Here is a 24,795-nt window from a genome sequence, read left to right on the forward strand (position 1 = left end):
CTCAGATCTGTCCTTCAGTAGGGAGTCAATCTCGTGATTGAGCCATGGTTTCCGGTTGGGGAACGTACGTACTGCTTTCTTTGGCACGCAGTCATCAACACATTTGCTGATGAAGTCTATTACGGTGATGGCATACTCATTTAAGTTGGTCGCTGAGTTCTTAAATATGGACCAGTCCACTGTCTCTAAGCAGTCACGTAAGAGCTCTTCTGTTTCCTCGGACCAGCACTGCACAACCTTCTTAGCTGGATTCTCCCGCTTGAGTTTCTGCTTGTATGCCGGGAGAAGGAGCACCGTCTTATGGTCTGATTTCCCAAAATGTGGTTGGGGGATGGAACAGTAGGCGCCCTTGATTTTTGAGTAGCAGTGGTCAAGAGTGTTGTCGTGCCTGGTGGGACAGGAGATGTACTGGTGGAATTTTGGCAGTACACTCTTGAGATTGGCCTTGTTGAAGTCTCCGGCCACGATGAACAAGGCCTCCGGGTGTTCTGTTTCGTAGTTGCTTATAACTGTGTTCAGTTCATCCAGCGCCTTCCTCACTTCTGCCTGGGGTGGAATGTAGACCGCTGTGTTAATGGCTGAAGTGATCTCACGTAGAAGATAGTATGGGCGGCACTTCACGGTCAGGTATTCCAGGTCCGGGGAGCAGTAGGTCGCTAGGGTCTCCACATCCAAGCACCAGGAGGAGTTGATGAGCCAAACCCCTCTACCCTTCGCTTTGCCTGATGACGCGGTGCGATCCGCCGGGTGAATTGAGAAGCCTTCAGGTTGTATGGCACAGTCTGGTGAGGCGGGGGTGAGCCATGTCTCTGTGAAACAGAGCACACAGCAGTCTCTTACTTCCCTCTGAGAGGTAAGCCTGGCGTTGAGTTCATGCAGTTGTTTTCGATCGCTTGGATGTTTGCCAGGAGAATGCTGGGGAGAGGGGTCTTGAAACCACGTTGCTTCAGTCTAACCTGCAGACCACCACGTTTCCATCACTTCTTCGGTCGGCGGCTGCAGCTGGATGATCCTGGGATCCGATGGGAGAAGTCTGACCTTATGGAAGGTAGGTGGTTGCGTCTGGCAGGGTCCAGGGTGCTGGCGGGGACCAGGGCGCTGGTTACGTTTCTGGGGTCGCGTCTGGCAGGATCCCGGGTGCTGGTTGAGGTAGAGGGGTTGCTAGGGGGGCATGTTTGCAACCCGGATGGGTCCTGGCGTTCTGCGGGCACGTGAATACCTCGCAGCGCGTTCGGGTCCTCGCGCAGGGTCTCCGCCATTTTGGGGGTCCTGGGTCATGGGCAGGGGCTTCCTTAGGCAGGTTGGGCTGAGTCCCGTGGTCTGTTCCCTCCCTGGGCGCTTCTGGGGTCGGGTCTTGAAGTAGGCCCGGTCAGGCCTCCTTGTGGATTTTTCTTTCTTCCATCTCCAGGTAGGTCGGGTTGCTGGGCAGGCCTTTCCGGGTCGGGTCGCTGGGCGGGTCTCTCGGGGCCGAGTTGGGCCGGGTCTCGTCATCGGGGGTCGGGTCGGGAGCTCCAGGGACTGGGCTATGTGATCCGGGGGCTGGCGTCGTTTGTTAGGCCGGGTTGGGAGGTCCGAGGTCCGTGTGGGCTCCAAATCGAGGTTGGGGCTTCACTTCCGGTTTCGGCCCGATCCACTTCCAGGTCGTGGAGGTCAGGTCGCCAAGGTCTCCACAGGCCTCAGAGGATGTTCAAGCCTGCAAGAAAAGATAAAAGAGAGAGGTTAGTAATAATGTTGCTCTTAGAATTAAATTTTAAAAGATTATAATGAGTAGAAGTTAAGTAAAAAGTGGATCTGTTGGGGAGAGCTCGCAGAGAGTCGCCTCACTCTGGCACCATCTTCTGGACTTGCATAGAGAATACCTGGGGCTGTCTTTGGAGTTATGGATGGAGACCAAGATTGATTCTGGACCCTGGAACATCACCGTGTGGGTGAGAGGAGCATCTTTCAGATGGATCTACTAGCTGCAGTGTCAATGGAGGTCCATTGCCTAGACTCAGAAAGTTCCTGGAAATCCATCTTCTTTCTTCGACGGTAGATCAATGATTTGGACATCTTTTCAATATGGCACCCATTGACCTGCCACGGAATATGGCTCCTAACCCCCGGATGCTTAATTACTGAGGTCAGGGTTGGAAGATATGGAATGATTACCTGTCGGCCTCTGCAGCGGGAAACACTCCCTGTGCCTGTTACCACCACAGGACCTAGTCCCACATGGGAGAATTGCTACCTTGGTCTTCAGATTGGGCCTGTACAATCGTTGGATCATGGTGAACTTGGAAATGGGGGTCCCTGCGGAGAACATTGGGTGGGCTGGAGTTGAGAGGAGATACCTGGAGAGGGTGACTCTATAATAGTGAGCAAAATTATGGGGATCTGATAGCAGGAAGGTTAACTTGATAAGTGGGGGGGGAAGTGCAGAGTGGGTGTCACGCATCTGTTCCCCCATCCTATAAGCAGCGCAGGAAAGACATTTACCTCTTTAATTCAGTTCTCTTGAATTGTTGGGTTTCCCCAGAGCTGACAAACCTGACTCACTTGCATCATTTGGGGATGATTTAGCACAGTGGGCTAAATAGCTGGCTTTTAAAGCAGACCCGGGCAGGTCAGCAGCGCGGGTTCAATTCCCGTATCAGCCTTCCCCGAACAGGCGCCTAAATGTGGCGACTAGGGGCTTTTCACAGTAATTTCATTTGAAGCCTACTTGTGACAATAAGCAATTTCATTTCATTTTCATACCTGAAATAAAAGTAAAATATCAAGCACGTTGCTTCATGTGTACAATTGGATAACGCCCTGGAGAGGAGGTTAGTTGCCTGCCACCAACCTAACTTTGTTAAAACCAGAAGTGGCATACTGGAAGCAGATTGCGGTCAGATTTCTCATTTTAAAATTTTGAACCTCTGCTCAATCTGCCTCCTGTCCATCGTGATGGATGTAAGGTGTGCGTGGCTTAAAATTAATCCGCAAGTGGCAGCTACATTTTAAAACAAAGGTCTACAAACCTTGAAGAAAATGTGAAATAAGTGCCTTCTGTATCCTACAATTCATTTGATGTGTTATACTTTGCTTGACGTTCTGCTCACTGTACACCATAGTTCATGCCATCGGCACACATTCCCCCAGACATTTGCAGGATATGTGTTCAAATTTTATGGTTACATGAGAAAGAAACACTTTCACACTTTGAAGATACTTCATTACTTGTTTTACAAATGTCTAAGACTGAAATTTTGACTTTTCAGTCAATTGGAATCCAAAGAAAATCCAAGGGATCTCTCAGTTCAGTTAAATAAGATATATCGGCATTTAGCATCGCACAAAACAGTAACCTCATCATACTTAACTCTGACAACTGAACAACTCCCAACAGACACTGCCCAACTGTCTGAGGATGAAAGGTAGGAATTGTAAATGTGAATTGAAACGTGGTATTTTTTCCAACACTAAATATTTCCAACCATTCCCTAATGATGCAGTACATTGTGTGATAGGCCATGCAAAACATATCAGTTGGATAAATTAATCTGAATTGATCCTTATCATTTTCTGGGATGAACATGAGAAAAGCATGAGAAAAAGCCATTCAGCAATTTGAGTTTGTTGTATTAACATTCTGCCTTATTCATAATACTGTACAACTATACCTAGAATTCTTCTAAATCACTTCAAACATTTATCACTCTTCATATTACTTCCAACAAATTTAAATTTCTGTCTTCATGTCTGATATACTTTGTGGGATCATGGACAAATGTGGCATAGCACATAAAGGGTTTAAAAAGTAACAACTTATAAATAAATATTCCAGTTTTATTGCCACACAATTCTTACTTGATTTCCCTGACACGTTAGCACAGTGGTTAGCACTGGTGCTTCACAGCGCCAGGTTTGATTTCCGGTTTGGGTCACTGTGCGGAGTCTGCACGCTCTCCCCGTGTCTGCGTGGGTTTCCTTCGAGTGCTCCGGTTTTGTCCCAAAAGTCCCGAAAGATGTGTTGCTAGGTAATTTGGACATTTTGAATTCTCCCTGTGTGTACCCGGACAGGTGCCGGAGTGTGGCGATTAGGGGATTTTCACAGTAACTTCATTGCAGTGTTAATGTAAGCCTACTTGTGACAATAATAAAGATTATAATTATAATAAGGAACGAATCAAGTCATTAAACTCGTACACAAATGCTTGTATGTTGTGTTCGAAAATATTTTTGGTTGGCACCTTGCTTTGAATTTAACACTATGATTTACAGTTATTGCGTCATTATCTTGAAGGTTCATCAATGTCGATTTTTTTCACATCAGACCGCATGTCTGGTACCGATAAAAGAGAGTCAGTTATGCCCGACATCTTCCAGGCAAAAGCAAATGAACTGCTATATTAAAATAATATATATCATGCAACAATAATGTTTATCAAGGTGTATTTTTTTTTTTGGTGTACAAAACTAATTGAATTCAACAGTATGCAGTTCTGGGTGCCTCTTTGCAGGAAAGATCTGAACACATTGGAGGGAGTGCAGAAGAGGTTTACAAGAACGGTTCCAGGAATGAGAGACTTCAGTTATGAGGATAGATTGGAGAGCTTGGAACTGTTCTCCTTGGAGAGAAGGCTAAGAGGAAATTTGATATATATGTTTAAAATCATATGCACAGAGTAGAGGGGGAGAAAGTGTTGCCACTTGTAAAAGGATCGCGGACGAGAAGGCACAGATTGAAAGTGATTTGCAAAAAAAGCAATTGTGTTGAAAAAAAAATCTTTTGTCACACAGCGAGTGGTCCAGGTCTCGAATGTACAGCCTGGAAATGTGGTGGAGTTAAGTTTATTCAAGTCACTTGATTGTCCAAGGAAGAAGCAAGTCATTCGATTTGTACACAAATATCTTGTATGATTATTTGAACAGAAGCAATGTATGGGGAAAAGGGAAGAGAGAGGCACTTGTGTCAGAAAACTCATTTGGAGAGCTTGTGCAGACATAATGGGCTGAATGTACTCCTGGCCATAACAATTACGTGATTCTATGAATAGGTCCTGGAAAAATAAATATGTTTTTAAGGGTGCTATGTTTTTGTTTTTCTATTGTTTAATACATTTATTAAGCATATAAAACCTCAGATATTGCTCAAAACGATGGCCGGAATTATCTGGCCTTTCACGCTGGTGGGATTCTTTGGTACTGCTGGCAAAGCACTGCCTCCAGCGGCATGGGACTGCTTCAATAGGAATTCCCATTGACAGCAGCGGGAGCAGAGAATCCCGCCCCCAGTGTACAGTGCGCTGCCTCAAGCCACCGGGAAACGTGCGCTAGGAGGCAGGAGAATCTAGTCCGATATGCCCTGTATGGCATTAACCCGCCGTAAAGATGGGCTTCAGAGATATCTCAGAGTCAAGTTGAAGGGCCTCCCCACCAAGGATTTGGGACCCCCAGCAGACAAGAGAAACATGTCCAACCCTTCAACACAAGAGGGCCAACCTCCCACCTCCCACTACTCCATTGTAGTCAACCCCCAACACCTCGCAGATATCGGTTGACATGACACCCCCACCATCCATACCAGCATCGGAGCACCCTCCATTCTAAGTCTCCACCCCCCACTGCCATGCAGACACAACATCACCGCCCTCCCTCAAATAATGGGAAATAATGGGCCCATGTTTTCTTGAGGCCATGGGCAGGGCAGCGACGCGCCCCCCCCCACCACATGTTGTTTTTTTGAGGCCAGGGGCAGGGCAGCGCTAGGCTGTCCGGTCATGTCCTTCACCACCCGGGGGCTATACTTTCCCCCAGCATGGTGATCACAACTGGTTTGTTTTTGGACATAACGCCAAGTGGGGGAGGTGCATAAGGTGAACCCGAAAGCAATGGCGTCGAGCCGTTTTTATATTAAAATTTGTGCAAATGCATAGAAATCAGGTTAACGCTTTCACTGGGTGTGAACCTGATTACATCACCGATGGGAAGCGGGGAAATTCTCAAAGTGAAATCTCCCTGGCGTAAATTCTGTTATTGCGATTTTATAAGAGTTAGCGGCCATAATGGATATGCATTCACGGCGAACAGGGCCAGAAAGTCACCCCCCATTATCTCTGTTCTGGAACTATGTCAGCTGCAGCCTCTATCACTCATGGAGGATTTGTCATTGCTCTCTGCCAATTAGACACCACTTTCTTTATAGATCATCTTATCACTGATTTCAAGTAACTTCTCATTTGTTTCTTTCCTTTCCTATTAACCTCTCCACATGTAACTAATGATATCTCTGCAATGTGGATGCCCCGGCAATTAGCATTGGTAAATATTACAACTGTTGACCCAGCATATTCATCCTCTTCTCATGGCATTTCAACTCTAGAAGCCAGTATACTCACGTATCCACAAACCTCTCTCATTGATCTTATCTCAGCGTTTTCAACATGGGCATCTGCTTGCCAAGTGAATTTTCTTTCCCTTACAGGCTCCATCCAAATGTGTCGGACGTTTATTACTTCCAAATGTTATGTTTTAAAACGTGATTGTTATCTTTTTTGTTGGAAAAAGCTAATATTTGACGTACAATAGAGTTCCAGGTAATTTATGGGGTGGAGGCGTGAGCTTAGGTGGGGTGCTCTTTCCCAGGGCCTGTGCAGACTCGATGGGCTGAAATGCCTCCTGCACTGTAGATTCTATGATAATTCACCCATTGACAATGAAGGAAGGGCGATACAGTTCAAATTCAGGACGGTGTGTAACTTGGATGGGAACTTGCAGTGGTGGTTTGTCATGTCCTGCTTTCCTTAACCTTCTAGGTTTTGGAGGGTTTGGAAGGTGCTGTATAAGGAGATTTGGCAAGTTGCTGCCATGCATTTTGTAGATGTTCATGCTGCTACTACTTTGCGCCAATGATGAAGGGAGTGAATGTTTAAGGTTGTGGAATGAGATACAATCAATTGGGTTGCTTTGTTGTGGATTGTGTTGAGCTTTTTTAATATTTTGGGAACTGCACTCATTCAGGCAAGTGGAGAGAATTTCATCACACTTCGGGTTGGATTGGATGGGTTTACTGTCACGAGTACTGAGGTACAGTGAAAAGTATTGTTCTGCGTGCAGCTCAAACAGATCATTCCGTACATGAAAAGAAAATACATAATAGGGAAACCATAAAATACACAATGTAAATACATAGACCCAGGCATAGGGTGAAGCATACAGGAGTGCAGTACTACTCAGTAGAGAAGATGTGTGAAGAGATCAGATCAGTCCATAAGTTCATCTGTCCACAAGAGGGTCGTTTAGGAGTCTGGTAACAGCGGGGAAGAAGCTGTTTTTGAATCTGTTACTGTGTGTTCACAGACTTTAATAGCTCCTACCTGATGGAAGAAGTCGGAAGAGTGAGTAAGCCGGGTGGTAGGCGTCTTTGATTATGCTGCCCGCTTTCCCAAGGCAGTGGGAGGTGTAGACAGTCAATGGATGGGAGGTGGGTTCGTGTGATGAACTGGGCGGTGGTCACGACTCTCTGAAGTTTCTTATGGTCATGGGCCGAGCAGTTGCCATACCAGGCTGTGATGCAGCCAGAAAGGATGCTTTCCATAAAAGTTGGTAAGAGTCAATGTGGACATGCCGAATTTCATTGGTTTCCTGAGGAATTATAGGCGACGTTGTGATTTCTTGGTCGTAGCGTCGACGTGGGTGGACCAGGACAGATTTTTGGTGATGTGTACACCTAGGAATTTGAAGCTGCCAACCATCTCCACCTCAGCCCCAGTGATGCAGGCAGGGATGTGTACAATGCTTTGCTTCTTGAAGTCAATGCCGGGTCGGAGAGTCGCCAGGGGTGACGTGAATCTCGCCGCCGCCGGCCGCTAAATTCTCTGGCACCGAATATTCGGCAGGGGCGGGAATCGCGCTGCACTGGTTGGCGCCCCCCCCCCCCCCCCACCCAGTCCCGCTGGCGTGAATCAAACCATCTACCTTACCAGCAGGACTAGCCGGGTGGGCTCCGGGGTCCTGGGGGGGGTCGCGGGGCGATCTGGCCCCGGGGGGTGCCCCCATGGTGGCCTGGCCCGTGATCGGGGCCCACAGATCCGCGGGCAGGCCTGTGCCGTGGGGTCACACTTTTCCTTCCGCCTCGGCCATAGCCTCCGCGATGGCCAATGCGGAAGTGACCCCCCCCCACCCCCGCGCATGCGCGGGGATGATGTCAGCAGCCGCTGACGCTTCCGCGCACGCGCGGACTTCCTGAAGGAGTCCCTTCAGCCCCGACTGGCGTGGCGCCAAAGGTCTTTCCCGCCGGCTGGCGGCGCACCAACAACTCCGGCGCGGGCCTAGCCCCTCAAGGTGAGGGCTTGGCCCCTAATGGTGCAGAGAAATCTGCACCTTTGGGGTGGCCCGACGCTGGAGTGGTTCATGCCACTCCCTCCCGCCGGGACCCCCCGCCCCGCCGGGTAGGGAAGAATCCCGGCCCAGGTCTTTTTGCACATGGGCACAGATTGCTTAAGCTTCTGAGGAGTTGCAGATGGTACTGAACCCTGTGCAATCATCAGTGAACATCTCAATTTTAGACCTTCTAACAAAGGGAAGGTTGTTGATGATGCAGCTGATGGACTCTTACAACAATGGGTGTGATTCTCCAACCTCTCAGCTGTGTGTTTCTCAGCGGTGGGAGGTGATGCCCCATTTGCTGGCTGCCGGATTCTCTGTTCCTGCCGCTGTCGATAGGAATTCCCATTGAAGCTGGGAAACCCACGGGTGGGGGTACATGCTGGCGGGTCCAGAAAATCCTGTTGCTAGTGAATGGTTGCAGAATTCCAGCCCATGTCCTAGAGCTGAGATGAAGGCCTCTCCGAATTACACCCATCTTCCTGTAATCCAACTAATGGAGTGTTGTATCTTCACTCTCATTGACTTCAATCTTGCTAGGACTTTTCGATGCCACTTTTATCAAATGCTGCTTTGAAGTCAAGGGTAGTATTTTTCACCTCACCTCTAATTCAGCTCTATTATTGATATGTTTGCTCAGTTTGGAGCAGAGTCCCTTTGCTGGAACCTAAACTAAGTGTCAGTGAGCAGCTTATTGCTTAGTAAGTGCCATTGGATAGGAGTGACAATGACACCTATTCATAATTTTGCAAATGGATGAGGGTAGAGTTTTAGGGTGGGAAGTGGGAGGATGGGGTTCTCCTGCTTTTTCAGGACAGGACATAGCTTGGCAATTTTCCACATTGTCAGATAGATGCCTGTGTTGTAGATGTACCAGAATGGCTTGGTGAAGGGTCTGGCTAGCTTGGAGCACAATTCTTTAGAAATAAGGCTGGGACGGTGTCAGGACCCATAGCCTTTGCTGCATTCAGTACCTTTAGCCATTTCTCCAGGTCGTGTGGAGTGAATCAAATTTGTTGAAGACTGACATTTGTGATGCTACAAGCATCAGGAGGAAGCGGAGATGGATCATTCATTTGTCTCTTCTGGCTTAAGATTGTTGCAAATGCTTCAGCATTGTGCTTCATACCGATGTTCTGGGCTCTGCCATAATTAAGGATGGGAATGCTTTTGGAATCTCCTCCCCTAGTTAGTCCTTAATTGTCCACCATCATTCATGACTGGTTCTTTGCACTGCAGATCTTTGGTGGACTACTTAACTCTATCTGCACCATGCCACCTTTGTTGTTTAGCTTGCACGTGGATCCGTGTTGTCGTTTTACAGGATGACGCCTCATTTATATGCATGCCTAGTTTTGCTCCTGGCAAAAGTGCTCCTTCCTGCACTTATGTTTGAAGCATGATGGTAATGGCAGAGTGAGAATATGCTGGACCATGAGCTACGATGATAGTTTTACTCAACTCTACTACTGCATGGCCCACAGTGCCTCACGGATTCCTAGATTTGAGTTGCTCAATCTAATCTGAATCTATACTATTCCGCATGTTGGTAGTGCCATACAACACAATGGAGTAGATCCTCAGTGTGAAGAAGGGTGGCGGTGGCCCGATTGACTATGTAATTCTTTCCACTGATGTCTTACTGTTTGTAATTGTATGTTTGGTTATTGTATTTTTGTTGTTTATTGTTTTTGTGCTGAGTGGCTGGGTGCTCGCCAGTTGCGGCCACTCATGCTTTTGTGCACTTAGGGTTCAGAGGTTCTTGCTTCTCTCTCCTCAGCCGTGTTCCGCCTATCCTTTCTGGTGGACTGTGTTGCTTCTGGATGCTTTTCCACTGACGTGAGGCTGTTGCTGGAGAAGGGAGAGGGTTGGGGGGGGGGGGGGGGAGCGGTGGGGAGCATGCGCGAGCTTGAGTTCAGGTGGCTTTGTCTTCTTGATTGTTTGTTGGGTTTTGTTTTTTGGCTTTTTTGTGGTTACCCTGTATTTTGGCTTGATTTTGTGTGTAATGGAGCTGTTTTCTCGGTTGAACTGTGCCCCCTCTTGGGAGGGGTGTTTTCTCTCTCTCATCTGCCGTCCCCATGGCAGTCTGCGCTGCTCATTTGGAGTCCTTTTCACCTATGTGGGGCTATGTTGGGGTAGGGGAGGGGGTGGAGGTGGCCGAATGCTGGCTTGAAAGCTGGTGGTTTTGTTTAATGGAAGTGTTTTCTGGTTGAACTGTGGGAGGGGTGTTTTCCCTCTTTCTCTTCCGTCGTGCCCCTCATTGGTGTGTCCTTTTCTGGTGGCCTGAGCTGCTCGTTTGGGTGCCTTTCCGCCGATGTGGGGGCTACCGTTGGGGTTGGGGGTGGGGTTCTATTGGGGTGTGTGTGCTGGCTTGTAAGCTAGTGGCTTTGTTTTCTTGTTGATTCATTGTTTCTGTTTTTGGTGTATTGTGGATGTTTTTAACGTATTGTTTTGTATCCGGTTGTGTTCTTTTGCATTGTGGAGTTGTTAATAAGCTCAAAATATCTGCATTTGCTGATACATTGACAAAAAGATTGATTGAATGAAGACCAGAGTCATGAAAGAATTTACAGCCCCAAGGAACAAAGGTTCATGGAAATAGCGAATCAAGTGGTAATCTTTTTTAAAAAATTGAACAGAGCTCAATGCGCTACTACATCAGTTGTTATGCCAAGACGTATTGGGAAGAAGCACATCAGAAATCATTTGAAATAAAAATCAAGGAGAGATTGATGTCATCTATGATATTAGCACATTACAACCTGGAATTGTCTACAATAATAGTTAGCAAAGACATCCTCCACAGGATTTGGCACAGTACTTTTTCAGGTGCAAAGAGACGGAAAACAGCAGAAAAATAGACCTGTCTATTCTGCATAATTAACAGACACTGGGAAATATACGCAGTAATTGCAAAGGAGGAATTAGCAGCCACATGGACATGCAAGTAATTTACTGACTGCATCTTAGGTCTTCATATTATGATGAAAACATAAAAATAGTCACACTATTGAATTTGTAAGAGCTTGCCAAGATGTCACCAGGAATTTAAAGATGGCTGAGGTTTGATACCCACTTGGTATATATTCAAAGGAAACAATAGAGCACAGAAACCGTTATCAGGCATTGGAATAGAGAATCCTGGAAAATGTGATATTGAATTTGTGGCAATGGTTGAGGAGTTTGCTGCAATGTCAGTCCATACATCACCAGCAGCTACACATAATTGAGAGAAATCAGGAAGCCTGAAAAATCAGACAACGAATGTAAACAGATCAGAGAATTTTGTATCTTGAGACTATATTTTGAGCAGAGAGCACATCTGACAGGGATCTATTATTTACTGATATACGATGTCAGGACCCTTCCTGTTGATTCCCTTATTTCCCATTTCTTATACTCTGTCGTTACTATTTTTTGATCCTTGGATATTTAATGGATATTTACCTTTAAGTTCAGCAGAGGAAGTGAGGAACTCAAAATCGTACACTGTGCTATGAAGATCTATATTTTTAGCAGAAGAACGCAATCTTTCTGGCACCTGAGAGATCGGAGGGATTTGGTTTGATTGATTGGCTGTTGGCCAATAGATTGACCAAAAAACTTATTCTGTCCAGCAACAGATCGTGATTGGCTTCAGTCAGGTGGGAGGTTTTCAGAAGACCCAGGGATGAGACAGAACATGCCTGGATGCCGAGTGAAGGAGCTGTGAGTTGCTCTCTCTCTCGTTCTCCATAAATTTTTCCTGCCTGCTGGTTTCTTAATCTGCAGAGAAATCTTGAGTTCTTGAGTAATGAATTTACAATGAAAACCATTACAGACTGAACGCACAATCTACATTCAACTGGAAGAAATCCATCTGAAACAGTGACTTTTCCTTTTACATTTTGTATTATTTTCCTTTACACTCCTCTTCCTCTGACTGTCTTGTGTGCGCGTAGAGGGTGGGATGAGTTAAGGGAGGGGGGTTAAGAATTATATAATAGTTAACCAATTGTATTTGTTGCCTTTTTAATTACAGTTATTGTCATTAATAAAAATGAATTTGTTTAAATTTACAAACCTGGTGACTGCAGTTATTGGGCAGCCAAAGACCAGTTTAAGGTATTTTCAAAAAATGTATTGTTTATTTCAATTGTGTTGTGACTCTCAGTCAAATGATGCTGGAAATAACTGTGTACTAGCCAAGGGTGTCGTAACAATGATGATAGAATAGTAATCCCAAGAGCATTGGGGCAGCACGGCGGTGCCGTGGTTAGCACTGCTGTCTCACAGCGCCAGGGATCAGGATTCAATTCTGGCCTTGGGTGATTGTGTGGAGTTTGCACGTTATCCCTTTCTGCGTGGATTTCCTCCGGTTACTCCAGTTTCCTCCCACAGTCCCTTGATATGCAGGTTAGGTGGATTGACCTTGCCAAAATTGCCCCTTCGTGCCCAAAGATGTTCAGGTTAGGTGGGTTAGGGTGAAGGGTGGGTGTGTGGGCCTAGGTACAGTGCTCTTTCAGAAGGTCAGTGCAGACTCGATGGGCTGAATTGGCAACTGCACTGTTGGTATTCTATGGAAATTTTATGAGGACTACATTAAGGTCACTTACCATGTGCAGTCAGAGCTCCATAATCTGGTCAGTGACCGGGTCTCTTGAAGTCTTTGGAAGAGATGATATCCAGTTGTATCACATGATTCACAGGCATGATTCAAAGGAACCACTGATGTCATCTTCTTTTCCTCTAAGGCTATGAGAATGGCTCAGAATGGACTATTTGAACATAAAGGGAAAATGTTCATAATGGTAGATTATTCCAGTAGGTGGATTGAAGTTAAATGGTCACACATCAGAAGCACTAATGACGTCATTGAAATACATTTTTCCAGTTCATGGGATTCCGGATATTTTGATATTAAATTAAATAACGTTCCACAGTTCACAAATAGAGTTTCAAGAGTTTACAGAATTATTTGGATTTGTTTACACAACATGTTCACTGAGGTTCCTTCAGGCTAATGGAGAAGCTAAGAGAGGTGTCAGAACTGTAAATACATCACTGAAAAGAATGAAGGATTCTAAGTTAGCACTCTTGAGTTGCAAGAGTTACCCTTGCAGAATAGATCGGCTCCATGCAAGTTATTCATGGGAAGAAGATTGCGGATACAGATTCCAACTCTCCACATTCATTATTTTGACAGGCCAAAGACACAGATTTGGAGAAAGCGCGCAAAATGGAAGGACTTATGAAAGTAAACAGATGAAAACCATGATAGTTATCCGACAGCAAGAACAGTATCAGATCTTTGACAGGAAGTTTGGGTCAGAGATCAATCGAGATTTGACAAAATAGTATTGAAATCGCCACACCTGAGATCTTACATTGTCCAGATGGAATAGGGTAGATAAAGAAGATACAGAAGAGTTTTGATTGCAATTGAGCAATGGAATGAAAATCAGAGACCAGAGGGGTAGCAGTCATCAGAAATTAGAAAACACTGAAGCAGGTGATCCAGAACCACTTACTAGTTTGAATTATGTTCAACAGCGCCCAGAGGATCAGAATGAGAATGTTTTATTTCGTACAAACAAGAAGAGAATGAGGTGCTTTCGATTTGTAAAGATATTGCAATGCTTATTAATGTGAGAGAATCTCAGAAACCTGGAGAGCAAAGAGAGAACAAGAAGAAAGAAACATAGAGAGGGAATTAAAAATCCCATTTACCTAAGAGAACAAAATGTGTTACATTTAGACTGTACATGAGACTTCCAAAACACTGAAATGTTCAGAATGACTAGGAGATTGAGCATTGGGTTTCCAAGAAGACTAGAGAACTGTGAAGTCTGAACAGACTTGTGGGGAGATATAATATAATAGAGTATGTTAGTCTAAGCTCATAAAGGATTAACTAATAATCTTTGAGGCCATAGAAAGAAGTGACATATGACTCATGAGCTGAGAATCTTGGAGAATACAGCATGGAAAGAATCTAGTGTTCTATTAACTAATAGAGTGTTTGCAGATGGCAGTCTTTGGGTGCTATTGAAGCAACTCCAACTTAACACAATAATACAATGAGCTCTTCTTTAGTTACTTCCAATAGCTGCTTCAAGCAAAATTCACCTCCCCATTAAAAGATGCAGAATTAGTTAATGCTGTGCAGTCTAGCTTCAAGTAGTACTAACCTTCCACAAATGTGTGCCCCTGCTAAGGCGTGCAGCCACTGAACAGCCCGATTTGTGCTGGGCATCATGATACGATCATTTAAATTAGAAAACATGAAGTTAGTGTGCTGTCTGCGTCTTGCATCACAGTACCATGCCCGTATTTGGTTGACTGAATTTTGCCCTAATCAAATCAAAATCCTGATTTTTGGCCAAAGAGGTCTTTCATAAAACTGTTTTTCTTAAGTGTCAAGAGATACAAAATAGAATTTGAGTGATATATGTGACATTAATGTTCCAAAATGTATATCTGATTTTGTTTTTCCAATTCTGTTAAATTCTAGTTTTGGGCATTAAAGTTTTAATTTTGAGAGACTTGTGGGAATAGTTGTGAAAATAACAGTGATGCGCGGTGGCAACAGTTTCCAAAATAAACATGCTCAGTGAAAGTAATGTTGTCAGGATTGGAAAATTTATCGATGCGGAAAGATTGGATAAGTTGCACTTGCACTACTACCCTATTGAGGTAGTATGGGTTGAAGTCAGAAATAGGAAAGGAGCAGTCACTTTGTTAGGAGTTTTCTATAGGCCCCCCAATAGTAGCAGAGATGTGGAGGAACAGATTGGGAAACAGATTTTGGAAAGGTGCAGAAGTCATAGGGTAGTAGTCATGGGCGACTTTAACTTTCCAAATATTGAGTGGAAACTCTTTAGATCAAATAGTTTGGATGGGGTGGTGTTTGTGCAGTGTGTCCAGGAAGCTTTTCTAACACAGTATGTAGATTGTCCGACCAGAGGAGGGGCAATATTGGATTTAGTACTTGGTAATGAACCAGGGCAAGTGATAGATTTGTTAGTGGGGGAGCATTTTGGAGATAGTGACCACAATTCTGTGACTTTCACTTTAGTAATGGAGAGGGATAGGTACGTGCAACAGGGCAAGGTTTACAATTGGGGGAAGGGTAAATACGATGTTGTCAGACAAGAATTGAAGTGCATAAGTTGGGAACATAGGCTGGCAGGGAAGAACACAAGTGAAATGTGGAACTTGTTCAAGGAACAGGTGCTACGTGTCCTTGATATGTATGCCCCTGTCAGGCAGGGAAGAGATGGTCGAGTGAGGGAACCATGGTTGACAAGAGAGGTTGAATGTCTTGTTAAGAGGAAAAAGGAGACTTATATAAGGCTGAGGAAACAAGGTTCAGACAGGGCATTGGAGGGATACAAGATAGCCAGGAAGGAACTGAAGAAAGGGATTAGGAGAGCTAAGAGAGGGCATGAACAATCTTTGGCGGGTAGGATCAAGGAAAACCCCAAGGCCTTTTACACATATGTGAGAAATATGAGAATGACTAGAGCGAGGGTAGGTCCGATCAAGGACAGTAGCGGGAGATTGTGTATTGAGTCTGAAGAGATAGGAGAGGCCTTGAACGAGTACTTTTCTTCTGTATTTACAAATGAGAAGGGCGATATTGTTGGAGAGGACAGTGAAACAGATTGGTAAGCTCGAAGAAATACTTGTTAGGAAGGAAGATGTGTTGGGCATTTTGAAAAACTTGAGGATAGACAAGTCCCCCGGGCCTGACTGGATATATCCAAGGATTCTATGGGAAGCAAGAGATGAAATTGCAGAGCCGTTGGCAATGATCTTTTCGTCCTCACTGTCAACAGGTGTGGTACTAGAGGATTGGAGAGTGGTGAATGTCGTGCCCCTGTTCAAAAAAGGGACTAAGGATAACCCTGGGAATTACAGGCCAGTTAGTCTTACTTCGGTGGTAGGCAAAGTAATGGAAAGGGTACTGAAGGATAGGATTTCTGAGCATCTGGAAAGACACTGCTGGATTAGGGATAGTCAGCACGGATTTGTGAGGGGTAGGTCTTGCATTACAAGTCTTATTGAATTCTTTGAGGAGGTGACCAAGCATGTGGATGAAGGTAAAGCAGTGGATGTAGTGTACATGGATTTTAGTAAGGCATTTGATAAGGTTCCCCATGGTAGGCTTATGCAGAAAGTCAGGAGGCATGGGATAGTGGGAAATTTGGCCAGTTGGATAACGAACTGGCTAACTGATAGAAGTCAGAGAGTGGTGGTGGATGGCAAATATTCAACCTGGATCCCAGTTACCAGTGGCGTACCGCAGGGATCAGTTCTGGGTCCTCTGCTGTTTGTGATTTTCATTAATGACTTGGATGAGGGAGTTGAAGGGTGGGTCAGTAAATTTGCAGACGATACGAAGATTGGTGGAGTTGTGGATAGTAAGGAGGGCTGTTGTCGGCTGCAAAGAGACATAGATAGGATGCAGAGCTGGGCTGAGAAGTGGCAGATGGAGTTTAACCCTGAAAAGTGTGAGGTTGTCCATTTTGGAAGGACAAATATGAATGCGGAATACAGGGTTAACGGTAGAGTTCTTGGCAATGTGGAGGAGCAGAGAGATCTTGGGGTCTATGTTCATACATCTTTGAAAGTTGCCACTCAAGTGGATAGAGCTGTGAAGAAGGCCTATGGTGTGCTCGCGTTCATTAACAGAGGGATTGAATTTAAGAGCCGTGAGGTGATGATGCAGCTGTACAAAACTTTGGTAAGGCCACATTTGGAGTACTGTGTACAGTTCTGGTCGCCTCATTTTAGGAAGGATGTGGAAGCTTTGGAAAAGGTGCAAAGAAGATTTACCAGGATGTTGCCTGGAATGGAGAAGTAGGTCTTACGAGGAAAGGTTGAGGGTGCTAGGCCTTTTCTCATTAGAACGGAGAAGGATGAGGGGCGACTTGATAGAGGTTTATAAGATGATCAGGGGAATAGATGGAGTTGACAGTCAAAGACTTTTTCCCCGGGTGGAACAAACCATTACAAGGGGACATAAATTTAAGGTGAAAGGTGGAAGATATAGGAGGGATATCAGAGGTAGGTTCTTTACCCAGAGAGTAGTGGGGGCATGGAATGCACTGCCTGTGGAAGTAGTTGAGTCGGAAACATTAGGGACCTTCAAGCAGCTATTGGATAGGTACATGGATTACGGTAAAATGATATAGTGTAGATTTATTTGTTCTTAAGGGCAGCACGGTAGCATTGTGGATAGCACAATTGCGTCACAGCTCCAGGGTCCCAGGTTCGATTCCGGCTTGGGTCACTGTCTGTGCGGAGTCTGCAAGTCCTCCCCGTGTCTGCGTGGGTTTCCTCCGGGTGCTCCGGTTTCCTCCCACAGTCCAACGATGTGCAGGTTAGGTGAATTGGCCAATGATAAATTTCCCTTAATGTCCAAAATTGCCCTTGGTGTTGGGTGGAGGTGTTGAGTTTGGGCAGGGTGCTCTTTCCAAGAGCCGGTGCAGACTCAAAAGGCCGAATGGCCTCCTTCTGAACTGTAAATTCAATGATAATCTAGGATTAATCTAGGACAAAGGTTCGGCACAACATCGTGGGCCGAAGGGCCTGTTCTGTGCTGTATTTTCTATGTTCTATGTTCTATGTATACATTAGAATAGTGGCGACTGAAGGGTGACTTAATTGAGGTGTATAAAATTATGAGGCGCCAAAAAGAGCAAATAAGGACAAGTAAATAACCTCTATTTACCTTCGCAGGGAAGAAAAAAAACCCATGGTATAGACTTAAAGCAGTTAGTTGGTAGAGCCTGTTTTTTTAGAAAACATTTTATTGAGGCATTTATAATTTTCACATTTTAACATAACATTCTAAATAGCAGAGTTGTCCGACACGCAAAAACCCCACAGTAACATACCCAACTTTCCCCCGGTTGGTAGAGGCTTTAACGGCAGCATGGTGTCACAGTGGTTAGCACTGCTGCCTCACAGCACGAGGGACCCGGATTAAATTCTAGCCTTGGGTGACTGTGTGGAGTTTGCACTTTCTCCCTGGGGGTCTGCGTAAGTTTCCTCTGGGTGCTCCGGTTTCCAACCACAGTCTAAAGATGTGTGGGTTAGGTGATAAATTGCCCTTTAGTATCCAGGGATGTGTAGGTTAGGTAATGGGGTGATGGAGATAGGGCGGAGTGGACATTGATAAAGTACCCTTTCGATGGGTTGGTGCAGACTTGATGTTAGAATGGCCTCCTCCTTCTCTGTAGGGATTCTATGATATTAACAAGGAGATGAGGAAATAATTTTTCACCCAGATGGTCGTAATCTGGAACTCATTGCCTGAAAGGATGGGAGAGATAGAAGCTCTTATCGCATTTAAAAACAACTCGGATCTCTACTTGCAGCGCTGTGACCTGTGGGGCTCCGGACCTAGTGTAGGAAGGTGGAATTAAGTTTGGTTGCTCTTTGTTGACTAGCATGGGCCAGAGGCTTCCTACTGTGCCATAAAGTTTTAGTGATTTTCTATGATTTCAAGAGAAGTAAACCAAGAAACAGGTGGAGATACCAGATTTTTAATGAAATTTGTCAAAAGTTGATTCTCTTATTGGCTGACTTGAGATCTTTCTTCATGTTAATACATCATTGGCAATGTTAATAAACTGTTATGCTTACCATGATTATTTGCACTGTTTTTGATATAATATTTTATTCCCTGCATAGTCCAACCATAAACATGTTTGAAATCTACATTGCATTCAGATTTATTAAAGGAGGTCAGATTGTGTAGGATCCCTTATTTTCTAATAAGGGACGGGGTCCAGGGATGGTATGCAATTGAGTTTATTGCAAAACTTAGTACAGTTTCAAATATAAACAAGACAAATAAAAGGCCCAGTTGGGCAAAAGAGAACAACGGAAAGAGAACAAAGAGAGCGAGCACCAGGTGCACCAAGGGTTTTATACCTCCACGATTTGGTACTCCTCCTCCTCCTCTCCCCCCCCCCCCCCCCCCCTCCCCCCTGCTTGCCCCCTACTGCCTTACCCCAAGTTTTGAATTGTGACTTCCGACTGACGCTGCATAACAGCACCCACACTTGTACCTAACTTACTGGCTGTGCTTACATTGTTACATTGTCACATTTGTAGTCTGGATTCTGAAAGCTGATGTGTTCCCACAGTATACTTTCTCACAGTTGCAATATTTTCAAAACTTGGTTTTAATATTACCCCATAGATTGCCATGCATTATTTATTTTGGAATAATCTATATGTTAAAGACTGTATTACTAACACTTTTTTCAATTTGCTCTATCTGAGTCTAGGCTTTCTTTGCTGTTGGAATTAGCCCATCTCGCATTAGAGGTACAGGATTCTGAGGTGGCATCATATTGTGTTAATGATCTCCTAAAGGCTGAAGGAAAAGTAAGTTGCAATGTACATATATTTATATTATTCAAAGCGAAACACACAGATTATGCACATAACAGAAATAATGTTTGAATACATGTTATATGAACACAGAAGTGGCGCATTCGATATTTCCATCATGATTATGCATTTTAAAAAATTCATTCATGGGGTGGTAGGCATTGATGGCAAGGTAAACATTTATTGTCAATCCCTAATTGCCCTTGCAAACGTGGTAGTGAGATGTCTTCTTGATCTGCAGAAGGCTGTGTTACAGATACACCCACAGTGCTATTAAGTTGAGAGTGCAAAGATGTTGACCCAGCAATGATGGGGGAATGACTATGTATTTTGAAGTCAGGATGGTATATGACGTGGAGGGTAACTTGCAGATGGTGGTGTTCCATGCACCTATTGTCCTCGTCTCCTTCTAGGTGGTAGAAGTTGCGGGTTTGGAAGGTGCTGTTGAAGGAATCTTGGGGAATAGCTGCAAAGCATTTTGTATATGGTACATTGCTGTCACTGTGCGTCGATGGCGAAGGGACTGTGTCATTACCTGGGGTTAAGCATGTCATGAGAGATTAATGAGACCTTAGGCAGGTCATGGGACACATCTGATACTAGGGGATTGATATTCCCAAAGGAGGAATATGCACTCCCCCACTGAGGGGCGGGGCCCCACCTCCTACCTCCTGTATAAAACCAGAGGGCCATGAACTGTGAGTGGTTCCTGTAGTAGGGTAATTGCTCTGTTATCTTGTTCTGTTGCATTCAACCATTTTACTTTTGATTCAACCTGTTCGGCTCGGTGTGGACTCCTTAAGACCTTACAATAGAATGAATATTTACGGTCATGCATGGGATACCAATCAAATGGATTACTTTGCACTGGCTGGTGTCGAGCTTCTTGAATGTTGCTGGAGTTGCGCTTATCTAGGCAAGTGGAGATTATTCCAGCACAGTTCTGACTTGTGCATTGTGGATGGGAGACAGGCTTTGGGTAGTTGGGAGGTGGTGAACCTGCCACAGAATTCCCAACCTCCGAACTGCTCTTTCTAGTCACAGATTCTACATGGCTGGCATCATTAAATTTTGGGTCAATGGTGACACCCAGAATGTTGATGGTGTGGGACTCCGTGATGGTGATCCACGAATGTCAAGAGGAGGTGGAAAGACTATTTCTGGAGATGATCATTGCCTGTGTTGCTAAATGTTTCTCTCTTTATTTGGCTCTGAATATGGCGGTCAATATGGTCACCTTCCTTAATTCTAATTACGTTTTGCTCGAGTCACCAGGTATCTTTCGATACCGCCACAAGGTTCAAACCGAATACTGATCAAAGACTCGATACACCAGTTAGTTAGTTCAAAGTCAAATGCTTATTTATTTACACACACAGTTAAATATACTCATGCACAAATACTACAGACTAAACTATCACTACTGCTAAAGCCTATACTTAGCTTTGGGCGCTCAGTCAGAGGAACAATGACCGTTGTTCGGTTCTGAGGTTGCTGGGGTCGAAGTGGTGAAGGGCAACAGCTAAGGTTGTCTGTCTGGTAGCGTGCGTTGACCTTGGACTAACTTGTTCTGGTGCAGCTGTTGGGCAGGTCTCTCCTCGGTGACAGCCGGAGTCAAGAGAACGATTCTCTCTTGGGGGATCCTTCTTATACCCAAAGGGGCTTCGCGCGCTTTTGGGTGGGCCTTGACTTGGCCCCAATTAATTCGGCCGTTTCTCGATCATTCCTATCGATTTCCTCCAATAAAGGGGTAGGTGCCCTGATGGCTGGGCGTGTCCTAGGTGGCCGTTGGCCTGCTTTGTTCTGGTCTCCTCTGGCACCGTTGCCTGCCTTAGTATTTGTTACTCAAATGTTACTCTTTTGTTCCCGGAGATGGGCCATTAGCATGCTAATGGGTTTGCAGTTTTGGTCTTAAACCCTGAACCTGCTTGTTTTCTCCGTATTGTCCATTTCCCTGCAATCTTTGCAAAGTGTCCATTTTGTAATCAGGAAGTGGCCATCCCAGATGGCTCCACCTGCCACTTGTATGGCACATATTGTTGCTTATCTGCCTAAGCGTGAATGCTGTCCAGATCTTGCTGCATTCTGGCCTACACTGCTTCATTATCTGAGGGGCTACAAATGGAGCTGAACACCCTTGCAACCATCTGTGAGAAACCCCACTTCTGACCTTATGATAGAGTGAAGGTCAATAATGAAGAAGCTAAAGACGGTTGGGCCTCAAAAACTGCATTGATAAATTCTTGCAGTAATGTCCTGGGAATCAGGTGATTGGATTCCAACATGCACAACTTTATGCTGCGTAAGACTCCCAACTAGCGTAGAGTTTTATTCCTGATTCCCATTGAGTTCAATTTTACTTGGGTTCCTTGATATTACATTCAGTCAATTGTTGCTTTGATATCAAGTGCAGACACTCTCACAGCGCCTCTGGAATTTAGCTCTTTTACATTTACTGTACTAATACCAGGAAGGACGAGTTGAGGAAATGTTGGAGAGGTTATATTTGTATCCATTGGAATTCAGAAGAGTAAAAGGTGATTTGATCAAAACCTTTAAGATCTTGAGGGATATTGACAGGGTGGATATAGAGGGTATGTTTCCACTTGTCAGAGAATCTAGAACTAAGGATCGTTGTTTAAAAATGAGGGGTCACTCATTTAAGGCATAGGTGATGAAAAATGATTTCTCTCCGAGGGCCATGAGTCTCTGGAACTCTCTTCGTCAAAAGGCAGTGGAAGCAGAGTCTTTGAATTTTTTAAGGCAGAGCTCGATATTTTTGATTCATAAGGGGGTAAAAGGTTACTAGGGTTAGGCAGGAACGTGGGGTTGAGGTCATAATCCTATCCGTCATGATCTTATTGAATGGTGGAGCAGGCTCGAGGGGCCAAGTGCCCTACTCCTCCTAATTCATATGTATGTTCATACGTTAGGACCAAGGAGGTGGTGAGGTATGGAGCTGAGCTGTCCTGATGAAACCTAAACTGAGTATCAGTGAGCCGGTTCTGTTGAGTAATTGCTGCTTAACAGCAGTACGGACAAACCCTTCCACCACTTTGCTGATGAGTAAGAGCAGCAGGGTTTGGATTTGCCTTGCTTTTTGAGGACAGAACATACTTGGACAATTTTTCAATTTGTTAGGTAGATGTCAGTATTGTAGCTGTATTAGATAAGCCTGGCTAAGGTCGGCAAGGTGGCGCGATGGTTAGCACTGCTGCCTCATGGCGCTGAGGACCCGGGCTTGATCCCGGCCTCGGGTCACTATTCTGTGGAGTTTGCCCATTCTCCCCGTGTCTGCGTGGGTCTCACCCCCACAACTCAAAAAGATGTGCAGGTTAGGTGAATTGGCTATGCTAAATTGCCCCTTAATTAGAAAAAAATAATTGGGTACTCTAAATTTATATTTAAAGAAGGAACAGCCTGGCTAGAGGCACAGCTTTTTTTGGGAACACATCTTCAGCATTATAGCCGGAATGTTATCATGGGGTATTGTGGAATTAATTGACTTGGTTAAAGATTGGTATATATGATGCTGGGGACTTCAAGAGGAGGCCGAAGATGGCTCATCTACTCAACACTTATCGCTGAAGTTGATTGAAAATGCTTCAGCCTTATCTTTTGTACTTACTTGCTGGGCTGTTTGTGAAGCTTTCTGGTCTGGTTGGTTTGAACGATCTCCTGCATTGAGAATGAAACTCGCATTTAGAAATTCCAAGTTGGAATCTTAGTTTGCAAAGTGAATAACTTGCATATTAGCACAGTTGAGTTGTTATTTCATCAAAGATTTAGCTAGTTTAAAATATACGGTTAACATCTTTGTTGTAATCAGGGTTAAAAGAATATCAGACAACTAAGATAATGTTCATTATTAATTTTACGCAACTTAATTTCAATTTAGTGGTGTGATGCATGGCTGTTATTAATTTGCATTTAATTCTGCAGGATAAAGTAATGGCAATGGAGATTGAGTGTGTGGACTCAGAACTCACAATACTGAAACTTGGAGCTAAGGCAGAGAAGTGCACAAAGAGTTTTGTAACGGTATTGTTGCCTACATCAGTTTTTCACTTCCATTTCTTATTTTCATTTTCTTGTGTCATTGTGAAACTGGCTCATTGCATTCGTTACTGATCATAGACTTGGAATGATTCAATGATTGCATATGCAGTTTATGAGCAATGCATATTTTTTACAAATGAGAATAAAACCCATTTTTTAAAATCAGTTTTAAAAGAAAATACAAAAATTCCAGATGTCATGATGTATGATAGTTTTAGGGATCATGCATAATATAAAGGTGAATATATTTGTGTGTTAAGATAGATAATATAGTTCCAGTTTCCATTTCTGTTTTGTGTGTGAACCCTGGTGCTGGGAAGTCTGGATGGACTGCTGACTAAAAGATCAGGAGCACGTTTCAGTAGCCTTGTTCCTGGGCCAGCGTACAGGGTCATCCGCCGATCCTCCACCATGTCCAGGAGGGTCTCCAATTCCGTGTCTCTGAACCTTGGTGCCGCTCGCCTTAAGGCCATCTTTTCGGCTGGGATGGTGTGTGTGTGTGGGGGGGAGAATCGTTTATGTGCGGTTGCAGCTGGTCAGCCTCCTGAGGGTCAATCACATACCCGGCGAATCTGACACTGTTTTTCATTAGAATTGATTGTGTTCCACATGGTGCGGTGCTAGCCCAATGATTGTAGTGGAACCGGTACAGGTGTGGCGTCGATCTTTCTGTTTTGAAAGTCCACAAATTCCCCGTTGGCGTCAGCACTTAGTCTCAGAAACGGAGAATCCAGCCGATGATTTTACAATGAATTTTGCTGCTAATCAGTTTTTGTCTTTTTCCATTCCCTAGCATTGCTTGAGGGTAATTAAGCGAATAGATGAAGTTCTGCAGAATGCCATACGGGCGGCGAATTGGAATCTAGTTCAGGTTGTGTGCGTAACTCAGTGGAAACTCTGCCTACCTATGCTTCAACCTAATTTGCGTAAGAATGTGTTGAAACAACTGATCAATGTAGCAACAATTCTTAGTGATCTTGACAGGTAACTAAA

At 44.6% G+C, this 24,795-nt stretch overlaps 1 protein-coding gene across 2 annotated transcripts in view; it reads left to right on the top strand.

Annotated features, from left to right (window-relative positions):
* cfap46 (cilia and flagella associated protein 46) overlaps nucleotides 1–24,795 on the top strand; it is a 368,598-nt gene that overhangs the window by 25,085 nt on the left and 318,718 nt on the right. The window contains exons 8-11 of one of the 2 annotated variants that reach the window (XM_072479134.1): nucleotides 3,246–3,401; nucleotides 19,638–19,737; nucleotides 23,686–23,784; nucleotides 24,596–24,786. In XM_072479134.1, the coding sequence (XP_072335235.1) occupies nucleotides 3,246–3,401; nucleotides 19,638–19,737; nucleotides 23,686–23,784; nucleotides 24,596–24,786 (546 nt within the window). The remainder of the gene's footprint in view (nucleotides 1–3,245; nucleotides 3,402–19,637; nucleotides 19,738–23,685; nucleotides 23,785–24,595; nucleotides 24,787–24,795) is intronic. The other variant, XM_072479136.1, reaches the window with a different exon arrangement.

This window comes from Scyliorhinus torazame, chromosome 16 (genome assembly GCF_047496885.1).
Source record: "Scyliorhinus torazame isolate Kashiwa2021f chromosome 16, sScyTor2.1, whole genome shotgun sequence".
NCBI lineage: Eukaryota > Metazoa > Chordata > Chondrichthyes > Carcharhiniformes > Scyliorhinidae > Scyliorhinus > Scyliorhinus torazame.